The sequence below is a fragment of the Pezoporus occidentalis genome, unplaced genomic scaffold (assembly GCF_034315485.1).
Source record: "Pezoporus occidentalis ecotype Australia unplaced genomic scaffold, CSIRO_AGI_Poc_V1 ctg77, whole genome shotgun sequence".
NCBI classification, from domain to species: Eukaryota; Metazoa; Chordata; class Aves; order Psittaciformes; family Psittacidae; genus Pezoporus; species Pezoporus occidentalis.
The window spans coordinates 3,090,410-3,103,019 of NW_026916126.1; the positions used below are offsets into that span (position 1 = coordinate 3,090,410).

The 12,610-nt window shown below is 41.9% G+C and overlaps 1 protein-coding gene across 2 annotated transcripts in view; it reads left to right on the forward strand.

The window, feature by feature from the left end:
* PDXK (pyridoxal kinase) overlaps positions 1-12,610 on the forward strand; it is a 52,007-nt gene that overhangs the window by 14,183 nt on the left and 25,214 nt on the right. For both annotated transcript variants that reach the window (XM_062602510.1, XM_062602512.1), the window contains exon 2: positions 11,900-11,954. In XM_062602510.1, the coding sequence (XP_062458494.1) occupies positions 11,900-11,954 (55 nt within the window). The remainder of the gene's footprint in view (positions 1-11,899; positions 11,955-12,610) is intronic.

The window sequence follows — 12,610 nt, forward strand, 5'->3', positions numbered from 1 at the left end:
AATAAAAGAATTTGTATGAATGATTGGCTGAGCTTGATTTGCAACTTCAACCTCTGATACTTTCCCTGGACTTGTGGTTTACAAACCTTTTGGTTTGTGCTGTCACTTGGGAAAATGGGTTTTGGTGTGTGGTATATGGTAAAGGTAATATTTTCCAAATTGAAGAGCTTTGAAGGAACTGAGGATTTTGGATGGAGATCTCAGCTTTGTTTCATGAAATATAGATAGCAACCTGTGAACATTATCAGGGGACTTAAATACTATGGAAGAAACATGTCTGCAGTTTACAAACTGGTTTTACACAATTTTTTCTTATTTTCTTTGTTACTCATACTGCTTTCCCCTCCCATCCCCTACCTCTACTCATTGTTCCAGATTTTTCCTCTGACTTGAGCTGTAGCACTACTACTTTGTAGTTTCAGTTTCAAACCTGAAAATGAAATACCACCAGAGGAATAAGCCCAGTTCCCAAAGAGGGAAATATGTAGTGGTCTTGTTGCAGCAGAGAGAGGTGTTTTTGACTGAATTTCATTCTTGCAGAAGTAGGTAATTGTTCTCTAAGGTTGTCTAAATGAAGTACAAACTAAAATGTTCTAATTAAATTGGTCCACTGATCATTTAACAGCAAAGGACATAATATGTTTACTGACAAAGTTGGCATAGTTAATACTGTAAACGTGGCATACCTCTGGTTTTTATACTTATAACCAGAGCTTTAGGATGGGTAATGATGTTTTGTGTGCTTGTACACATGGAGTGCTACTGTGAGTAAAACTGATCTTTTTCTATGTGGTGGTGTCATCGAATGATGGAGTGACCCACGCTGGAAGGGACTTCAGGAAGGTCCCCACTCCAGCCTCCTGCTCAGAGCTGGGTAGGCACTATGTTCAGACCAGGTTGCTCAGGGCTTTGTCCTCTTGTGTCACAAAAACCTCCAAGCACAACAATTCCACAGCATGTCTCTCAGCATTAAATGTCTGTAAACTTCTCTCTCAAAACTTCTCTTCCTCTAAATATGTACATGTAATGCATTGGAAATTGTTTGTTTGTTTTGAATGTTTAGTGCCCAGGACAGCAATAAAAGGTCTTACCAGTTCAGAAGTTCGTGTAATTCAAGTGACAGTTTTTCTCACACACTTAGGAGGTTTAATATATTTCTCTTTTTTTCTTTTTAAAAAAAAAACAACCAACCAACTTTTTCCTTCCAAACTGAATACAAGCATGAAAAAAGGAGCACTTCTTGAGTTCTGTGAAGTGTGTGATACTTTGGAAAATTTACTTTTTTCTCTGCAGAAGCATAGTAAAGCTGCAATGCGAATTTTAAACAGAAGCAGTTCACATTTCTCTAAGCATTTGTCAGAGTAAATAAAATTATTAAATGAGAATTTAAATTAATATTTACTCTGAGGCAGAGCAAGGCTTTGTAGTTAACAGTTTTCTGTCTCAAGTGGTATTAACAATCACAGACCAAATAGGATTAGGAGGTAAGAATGCGTACTTTTATTTGTCTCCAGACTATGTGGATATGCACAAATTTAAACATAAAGCTTAGCAATCACTAACACTGAATATGAGGTGTTGCATTTGCTTCAAAATCGTTCTGTTAATTTCTTTGTTGCTGCATTCATGATTTTTCTTAATGTGGAACAATTTTCTTTCTCTTTTTTCAATCTCCTCCTTTACATAACAGGCGCAACTTAAGCTGCCCTCTTGAAGGAAATACGTGTTTGTAGTCCTTCATTTCTAAAAATCTTAAGCACTAATTCTCTGTGTTGAAGAAATGTATGTTTTAGTGTATGTGTGACTGAAATGTTTTCTGGAAGGGAGAGGAAGAGACACTGTAAATGTAACAAAACTCTTAATTCAGGCATTAACACAGTGGCAGGGTCTAAAAGACTGCATTTTTAGAGGTGAACCAGAACTGTCATCTAGTTATATATATAACCTAAGACATTTTTTGTCTAAGTCTTTAGGTTGTTCTAGTAGTAAAATAATTGCTATCACATGTAAATTTGAATCCTGAAGGAGATCCATTTTTTGCTTTTTTATTGTGGCACAGTGGCTGGATATAAGTTTAAGTTACTTCTGTGCTTTTAGGTAAACTAGGCTGTTGGTCCAGTTTTCCAGAAAGAGCCAAGACCTTTAGATGTTGTCCATGTATTTTCAAAGTCTCTTCCTTTCTTGTGTGTTGATATTTCCCTTGAGCACTTGCTAGTTTGAAGATGTGCATTCTGATAGTTCTGTAGACTAGGTGCCTCCACAGGTGATGCACTTTCTCTTTGTAAGGCTGGAACTGCACTTTCTGCACTGTGGGAAGGACTATGATGTTCGTTCCTTTCCTTCAGTTATTTGTGAGGAAGAACTAAGCACAATTTGATCTTGTGCATAACGTGTTCCATACTAGCTGTTTCAGTGTCAAATGCATTTTGCTCCAGTGTGTGTATTTGGATTTAATTTTCTGAATATACTTCTGAAGCGTATCATTCAGATCTGCCAGCCATGCCTTCCAAATACAAACCGTCTCCAGTTTTGATGCTCAGTGATTTATTTTTAGAAATGTAACAGTTCTGTCTCCTTTGCTTGAAGATACTTAAAAAATATATTGGATTTGCCATTTTCCTTTCAGATTTCAATTACAATAAATGTCACTACATGATGTGTTGTAGGCAACCTTAGTTTGGGTCTTGTGAAGAATGTTGTTTGACACGTGCTGACTCTGGAGGCTGAGAAATTTAGGATGAACTCAGTTACTGTTTTCCTTTGAAGAGTGCTTATGATTCTCCCGCAGACTGGCTACGGGTTTAGATTTGCCCAGGATTTTCAGTTCTGTGGGCTAATGATACTTACACAGAATGACAGCAGAGGGAGAGCACGGAAACCAGGAACTGTTCTTTACTAGAGGGCCTGTAAGAGACCAGATCATCCAAAACGTGGGATAACGGTTATGTAGGTGATGTGCATCCTTGGCAACTGGAGCTCTGGACATTTGCAAAATATCTGCCTTAATCTACATTTCTAAAATGACAGGCATAAGTATCACTGCAGGATCCTTTTTTTTTTTTTTTAGTGAGGAGGGGAAGTAACACAGGTTTATTTACAAGCTGTTCTAGAGCATTATGTCCATTTCATAGTAAGCTCAGTTCTCACACTAATCAAATAGGATTTGAAGGCATTAGTGCTGCCATTGGTAAAATCCAAGTGGAGCGAGTGCCTTCAGTTTATTTACTCAGAGGTGCAAGGAACACACACGCAAAAAAAGACAGTTTTAACACCCAAACTTCAGTCATTTTGCAAATGTGGCAGACTGATATGCAGAGGAGTTCAGGAAGCAGAGGGAAAGTAGTGCATCAAGGAGTATGAGGTGAAACTATTGGTATCGATAAAGGCATTTGTCACACAGGTAGACCTGGCAAAGTGCTACTTGTGGCTTCTGTATTATTTTAACCAGACTGTAGAGACAATTGAGTATTCCAGTGGACCTTGATAAACCATTACCAGTTTGAATTTGTCCTTTGTTGACTGAAAGCCACAAAACTACTGTATAGATCTGACTTCGTATTTATTTACTGTTTCGCTTGCGGTCTTTGCTGAATTACAGCATTTTTATTGCTCGTAAGATATGGAAAGGTGGTGAGGTGACAATTTAACTGGCATGTATGTATTTATTTCAGAAACATGGAGAGGGTTTTTTGTGTATGTAGGAAAAACATCAGTACCTAGAGCGGGTTGATTTTAATGAATTAAAATAAGTAATTTAAATGTTTTTCACATCAACAAACAATAATTTTGATATAAATAATTGAGTTTAGTCATGTTTTCAGGTGATATTTGATACTTTAGTGTGCAGATATGAGAGACATTTTTTTTATCATGATTTATCTGATTCAGTACACTTGCTCTGATCTCAGTTTTCTAGGTCTGTACATATGAAAAGAATGTATTTTTAATTAGGTAGTTAAAATTCGCTTAAGATTTCTTTAACCTCTGGTTTGGGTAGAAATTCAGAATCGATGCTTTTAGTTAGCTCTGCCCAAGAAATTAAAAATACAGGTATATATTAAAAAGATCTAACAAGACATCTTCTGAATACAGTGCCTTTTGGAAGTGAGGAAAGTATTTATTATTCCATGAATCAAACTGTTTCAGATACGTATGGTCATTTAGATATGCAAGGATGATAGTTACTAGTATTGTTATTTAATCAGTTTAAGGAGAAAAATAACTTTTCCATATTCACTTGAAATGACAAGCTTGTTAAAATGAACTAAGCAAACCAAAATTAAGACACAGTTTTCTCTGTAGTGGTAGAAGAGGTGATTGCTGTCAAAAGTTGCTTTTAGCACTCAAATATACCTTGTTTTCAGGCCATCTGATGACTAAATTCCATGACTTTTCAATGCAGTTTTCCTTAGTAGCAAACATGTGCTGGCTTGCCATGACTTAAACATTCTTTCTGATTATTTTAATACTCTTTACTAAGCCTAGACCTTAACATCTGTTGCTCTTATTTCAAAGGTAGTACTAATTAGAGGTTATAATTCTACTTTGTTTTTAAATGACATTTTATGTCTTTTAATTACTCTGGTTTGATAAGAATCCTCATTAATGCAATTCCTTGGACTAACGGAGCTTATTTTGGGGGTTGAATCAGAACTAGAGGGTTTTGTAATTAGGTGTGTTAGATGAGTCATCTACATTTATTCTAAACAAAACTTTAGAGCAAATGACAAACTGTGACAGAGTAGTCTAACACTAGTAAGTGATTATCTGGAAACCTTTAAAGGCTGTTTAGCCAGTTTTGCACTGATGAGAAAATTGAGAATATCAAGCTCCCTCGCAGAATTTGAGCCGTCTGTGACTTTTCCTCAACTATTCAAAAGCAGTTGCTTTTGAAGCTTTCTTTTACCAAGCGTACAGCTCAGCTAGGCTGGCACCTGTCGTCTCTGGAAGAGGTGGCCTTCCTTGAATTTTCCCTTCTGCTGATCGAAGCAGACTAACTGTCCAAAACAAACCAAAAATCCCTGATCCTACAGAACAGCTTGATGAGAAATCAAATGATAGCTGATGCTGGTAGAGACAGTAAAGAAAGACTGCTCTTTTGGTGACCATCAGTTGCTACAGTGCTTATCTGTGTTGTAGTAACAGCCTTCCTTACAAGCACTTATGCATGTTCTTCTTCCCTAAAGCACTAAGTGTAAACCTCATTCGTTAGTAAATCATAGTAAGTATGTTCTGTAGTGTCTGGTGTTAAGTAATTGGAGAGACATGATCTGAATATTGGAGAGAAATGGATTAATTCACAATTGTTGCTAAGACGTTTGAAGGAAATAAGAACTACTTAAGTTTGTTCATTGCAGGGGGGTGAAATGAATATGGGATGACAGTCTGGTTAGAGGCAGTGTTCTCATTTATTTATTTGAAAAGCATGTGCAAAGTTCATAACAATGTAGTGGTTATGATAATAATAACCAAGGTATTGCCATGTTCTCACCCCTTTAATTCCTGTGCCTTTAAAATAAAGGCGAAACAAAAACCTGGAGTGAGAGTAGTAGCTGAAGTTAATTTTAGCTTGTTCAGGCTGAGACAACCCACCATTCTGTCTATCATTAATGTAAAATTACTTCTTTTTTTTGTTTTGGTTTGGAATTAACAGAAACCTCTATTGTATATTAAAGAGGAGACTTACTCTGTGAAGACCTGTGTTGACTCTGAGCTGCAGAAATGACAGAAATGCAGTGCTGTGGACAAAAGGGACTACCTGCTGCAGCACATACCTCCATCTTGTAATGGCCCAGGGTTTGAAATAAGGGCTTATCACTTAATGGCTTTCATGTGCAAAAGAAAGTACATGCGCAGCAAAAACCTAATGCCTGGCACCATAAACCCAGAGATTTTTAATACATGTAAAGGGGTTGCCTTCATGATTAAAAGGAAGAGGCGTGCATCTCGGTGAAAAACGTGACTGGCAAAAGCTTCGTTTATTCACTCCCCCACCAGCAAATTGCCTGAAAGTGGATCATAAACAGTGATGCATCATTACTATTATCTCCTGGTATGACTCACTGAGCCATACATAGTAGCTCTTCTTTTGAGGAGAATTCTTACTCAGAGCAAGTAGGATGCGGAAACAAATACCAAATGTCAGACTGTTATATCACTGTTGCATTAGAATTTCTTTCATGGCAGATAAAAATGTCTAAAAATGGCTTGAGCAGCAGTACCTGTCTGTATTAAGCGCATACTGCTAGATTAAAAATCCTCAGTAGTTTTCTTCTTATTTGATGCTCTTATTTTCATTATATTTAGCTCTCTTTGGGCAACAAGAATGAGTTTCTTGATTGTAGTAGCAAATTCTTGTATGTTTCAATATTTGAATTGCTGGTAATGCAAGGTAGCAGGTGGTTTTTGAAGCATGCTTTGGGCCTTTTTTACTTTGTGTTTTTAAGAGCTCTCTCCCTATCATTGCCTAATCATGTCTCAAATTAATTCTCTGTGATTTCTTTCTATTCTCTTTTAGTTGTAAAGAAACTGCTTGTGACATCCAAGTATGGCTCATAACACTGATCCCTTTTAAGATTCTTCTGTCACCCTTTTAGAATGCTTTGATTTCTGAAATGTTAACAGCATCTTCATAGAATCATAGAATCGTTAGGGTTGGAAAGGACCTTAAGATCATCTAGTTCCAGCCCCCCTGCCATGGGCAGGGACACCTCACACTAAATCATATCACCCAAGGCCTCGTCCAACCTGGCCTTGAACACTGCCAGGGATGGAGCATTCACAACCTCCCTGGGCAACCTATTCCAGTGCCTCACCACCCTAACAGGAAAGAATTTCCTTCTTATATACAACCTAAACTTCCCCTGTTTAAGTTTTAACCCATTACCACTTGTCCTGTCACTACAGTCTCTAATGAAGAGTCCCTCTCCAGCATCCCTATAGGCCCCCTTCAGATACTGGAAGGCTGCTATGAGGTCTCCATGCAGCCTTCTCTTCTCCAGGCTGAACAGCCCCAACTTCCTCAGCCTGTCTTCATACGGGAGGTGCTTCAGTCCCCTGATCATCCTCGTGGCCCTTCTCTGGACTTGTTCCAACAGTTCCATGTCCTTTTTGTGTTGAGGACACCAGAACTGCACACAATACTCCAGGTGAGGTCTCACAAGAGCAGAGTAGAGGGGCAGGATCACCTCCTTCGACCTGCTGGTCACGCTCCTTTTAATGCAGCCCAGGATACGGTTGGCTTTCTGGGCTGCAAGCGCACACTGCCGGCTCATGTTCATTTTCTCATCTTCCCTTCATATTTTGCATTCTTTTAGAACCTTGAAATTTAGACTGCTTTTCTTGCTAAGAAAGATTAGCCAAGGCTTTCTTCAGGTCTTTGGTGCCTGCTGCTGGACCAGTCTCTCCATCCTTATCTCCAGATGGACTCTAGCCAGCGGATCCAGAACCCTGTTTTTCTGATGCTGTTTCCAAAGTCGCTTTTATTCCGTGTTCACTGCTGTAGGAAAGTACTGCATTTTTTGTTTATGCTGAATGTACCACAGAATCACAGAATCCCAAGGGTTGGAAGGGACCTCAAAAGATCATCTAGTCCAACCCTCCTGCAAGAGCAGGGTAACCTAGAGTACATCACACAGGAACTTGTCCAGGCAGGCCTTGAATATCTCCAATGTAGGAGACTCCACAACCCCCCTGGGCAAACCCGTTCCAGTGCTCTGTCACTCTCACAGTAAAGAAATTTTTCCTGATGTTCACATGGAACCTCCTGTGCTCCAGTTTACACCCATTGCCCCTTGTCCTATCACTGGACATCACTGAAAAAAACCTAGCTCCATCATCCTGACACTCACCCTTTACATATTTGTAAACACTGATGAGGTCACCCCTCAGTCTCCTCCTCTCCAAGCTAAAGAGACCCAGCTCCCTCAGCCTCTCCTCATAAGGGAGATGTTCCACTCCCTTAATCATCTTTGTGGCTGTGCACTGGACTCTTTCAAGCAATTCCCTGTCCTTCTTGAACTGAGGGGCCCAGCACTGGACACAATATTCCAGATGCGGCCTCACCAAGGCAGAGTAGAGGGGGAGGAGAACCTCTCTTGACCTACTAACCACACCCTTTCTAATGCACCCTAGGATGCCATTGGCCTTCTTGGCCACAAGGGCACGTTGCTGGCTCATGGTCATCCTCCTGTCCACCAGGACCCGCAGGCCCCTTTCCCCTTCACTACTGTCCAGCAGGTCAACCCCCAACCTATACTGGTGCATGGACTTGTTCTTCCCCAGGTGCAAGAATCTACACTTGCCCTTGTTGAATTTCATCAAGTTCCTCTCCGCCCAACTTTCCAGCCTGTCCAGGTCTCGCTGAATGGCAACACAGCCTTCTGGTGTGTCAGCCACTCCTCCCAGTTTAGTATCATCAGCGAACTTGCTGAGGGTACATTCAGTTCCCTTATCCAGGTCATTGATGAAAATATTAAACAGCACTGGTCCCAGCACCGACCCCTGAGGGACTCCACTAGTCACAGACCTCCATCTAGATTCTGCCCCATTAACCACAACTCTCTGCCTTCTTCCTTTCAACCAGTTCTTGATCCACCTCACTACCTGATCATCAAGCCCACACTTCCTTAGCTTATCTATGAGGATGCTGTGGGAGACAGTATCAAATGCCTTACTGAAATCAAGAAAAACCACATCTACCGCTCTACTGTCATCCCTCCACCTAGTTACTTCCTCATAAGAGGCTATAAGGTTGGTCAAACATGACTTCCCCTTGGTAAAACCATGTTGGCTGCTCTTAATGACCCCCTCATCCTTGATACGTCTAGAGATGGTGTCAAGAATAAGTTGTTCCATCACCTTTCCAGGGATGGAGGTAAGGCTGACTGGTCTATAATTACGCGGGTCCTCCTTACCTATAGACTGGAGTGACATGTGCCATCCTCCAATCCTCAGACACCTCTCCTGTTTCCCACGACTTACCAAAGATGATGAAGAGTGGCCCAGCAATGACCTCCACCAGCTCCCTCAGCACCCATGGGTGTATTCCATCCGCACCCATTGATTTATAGATGTCCAGATTGCTTAACTGATCCCTAACCCAATCCTCATCCACCAAAGCAAACTCCTCCTTTATCCTGACTCCTTCTGGGGCTATAGGAATTTGGGTTCCCCGGGGAGAGTCTGCAGGAGTAAAGACAGAGGCAAAGGAGGCATTCAGCACCTCTGCCTTCTTTATATCCTCTGTCTCCAGGGCACCCACCTCATTCAGCAGTGGGCCTATACTGCTTCTTGTGTTAGTTTTATTTGCTATGTATTTGAAGAAGCCCTTTCTATTGTCCTTAACCTGACTTGTAAGATTAAGTTCCAAGGAGGCCTTAGCTGTCCTAATTGCCTCTCTACATCCTCTGACAACTGTCCTATATTCCTCCCAAGTGGCCAGCCCCTCCTTCCATAATCCACAGATTCTCTTTTTCCGCATGAGTTTGCCCAGCAGTTCCTTGTTTAACCATGCTGGTCTCCTGGCTCCCCTACTTGACTTCCTACCCATTGGGATACTCTGATCCTGAGCTTGGAAGAAGTGGTCCTTGAATGCTGACCAACTATCTTGAGCCCCTTTACCACCTAGTACCCTTTCCCATGAGACTTCCCTTAGCAATTGATTGAAGAGGCCAAAGTTGGCCCTTCGGAAATCCAGAATTGTGGCCTTGCTAGGTATTCTGTTCCTCCCATACAGGATCCTAAACTCCACCATCTCATGGTCACTGCAGCCAAGGCTGCCATTGACCATCACCGCTTCAACCAGACCCTCCTTGTTGGGGAGTACCAGATCCAGCAGTGCTCCTCTCCTAGTTGGTTTGTCCACCATTTGCATTAAGAAGTTATCCTCAATGCACTGGAACCTCCTAGACTGTGAGTGATTGGCTGTGTAAGTCTTCCAGCAAATATCGGGGTAGTTAAAATCCCCCATAAGGACCAAGGCATGTAGTCGTGAGGCTGCTTTCAGTTGCCTGTAGAAAGCCTCATGAACTCCTTCATCCTGATCAGGAGGTCTATAATAGACCCCCACAGCTGTATCACCCGTACCAGCCTGTCCCTTAATTCGTACCCACAGACTTTCCACTTGCTCCTCATCTGCCCCTGGACAGAACTCAATACATTGTAGTTGCTCTTTCACATAAAGAGCAACTCCACCACCTCGCTTTGCTGACCTATCTTCCCTAAAAAGGACATAGCCATCCATGGCCACATTCCAGTCATGTGAGCTGTCCCACCATGTCTCTGTAATTGCCACCAGGTCATAACCTTTAGACCACACACAGACTTCTAACTCCTCCTGTTTATTCCCCATGCTGCGTGCATTGATGTACAGGCATTTCAGGGAGCAAGCAGAGCACGCTAGTGGCACCCCTGGGAGGCGGGAGGCCTTCTGGTCTTCATTAATACTAGAACAATGCCCCACTAGTTCAAACCCAGCTACAACCCCCTCACACTTTGAATCTTACCTAGAGCTCTGTGAGTGAGCTCTGCTAACTCTTGCCCTGGTACCTTTTTCCCCTTCAGGACAGGGTCTAAACAACTATCCTTTCCCTCAAATGAAACAATAGATTGAGAGTCCTCCCTAGTCCGCCATCCTTCAAGCCCTAGCATGTTTCTCTTGGGCTTGTCCGTAACAGGCCCACTTATCTCCCCTTCCCCCTTCATATCTAGTTTAAAGCCCTGTCAATGAGCCCTGCTAACTCCTGCCCAAAAAACCTTTTCCCCCTCTGGGACTGGTATATCCCACCTGCCACCAGCAAACCAGGTGTCTCATATAGCAGCCCATGATTGAAAAACCCAAACCCCTGCCTTTGGCACCAGTCCCATAGCCATACATTGATCTGCAGTCTCTTCCTATTTATCTCTTCACCCTGCTTGTAACAGGTATGGAGGCAAACACCACTTGCTCTCCAGACCCTCTAACCAGCTGTCCCAGGGCTCTGAAGTCTCTCTTCATTGCCCTTGCCCTCCTTGTAATAATTTCATCACTGCCACCTGAAAAACCAGCAGCAGATAGTAGTCAGAGGGCTGCACCAGATTAGAGAGTTTCCTTTTAACATCTCTAATCTGAGCCCCAGGTAGGCAGCAGACTTCCCTGTGGGATGGATCAGGTCGACAAATGGGCCATTCTGTTCCCCTCAGAAGGGAGTCACCCACCACAATTACTCTTCTTTTCTTCTTGTTTGAGGAAGTTCTAAGGCATGGGGGTGAGTGACAAGCCCTAGGTGACTCACTAGATAGATTTACCCCTCCATCTCCATTTACCTGGCCCTGTAGTTCCAAGACCTCATACCTGTTACTCAAGGGCAACTGGGAGAGAGAAAGGGAATGCAAGGGTTTTCACTTACCTCTCCGAGGAGGGACCTCCCTCCATATCTCCTTGTCCCTTAAGTTCACTCCTTCTATCTGATGGTAGGAGGGAAGGGGATCCATCACTTGTTCAACCACTTCCCTTGCCTTAGGGTGTGGCTCCACCACTCTATTTCACTTTCACATTCTCTGATGGCTCTCAGCCTTTCTATGTCCTCCCTCAGTTCAGCCACCTGCCTGAGCAGATCATTTATTCACTCACACCGCACACAAGCAGTGTCACTGGCTCTCTCCAGTACAAGTGCCGGGCTGAGGCATTTGCTGCAGCCAGAGACCTGCACAGTCGCATGTCTGCAGGAAGGCTCAGTCTGGGTACCTACATTATTCCTCACTACGGCTTTTGTACGTTGACTCAGCTTTCATTTTAAACCAACACTTAAGATTTCTAAATCTGCACTGTGAAATAAGAATCCTTTCTTGTGTTTTTGTGATTTTGGTGATGTATTAACAAATGTGTTATTAAAAAAAATATTCCTGTGTTCTGTTACAGGTTTTGGGATTTGAAGTTGATACGGTGAACTCTGTTCAGTTTTCAAATCATACAGGTAAAATTTTATATGCATCTTCAAATACCATCCCACAGTGTCTCAGCTCTACTTAACATGTAGCTCACCTCATCACAGGACCGTGGAAAAGAGATCAGATTTATGTTTTCAGTCACACTTTCACGATATAGGACAGAAATGTAATTTTCATGTTTTCAAGCCTCACGGAAGTCTGGATTTGGGATTAGGTGGTAATGTCCTCTTCTGCTACTTCTTTTGTTAGGCAGTAATCTAATTAAAGTCAGACAATGAAAGAACACAAGTACTGACATCTATGCAGGTATGTGCAGGCATGTTCACTCTGCAGGCATGTTCACTCCATGAACAAGGGAGTCTTCAGTACTGTTTTCTGCACCTTATGGCCCCATGACACTCATATTACCAACCCAAACATCATAAGACTACTGAGCTAGACATAATGTTTTCTCTCTTTTTCTGCCCAACCAGATTGGCTAGCAGGTATCCTAAATTGCATTCTGAAGGGAGGAAGGGAATGGGGTGTTAATGCATTTGGGTGTATTTTCACTTGGGTTCTTAGCCTGAACATGATGCACTCACATAATACTTTCAGACTCACAGTGCTAGAAGACTTAATTTTTAAATAGAAAGCTGAAATCTATGTTTATTTTAGCAACACCTTTCACCCATAAAGGAGT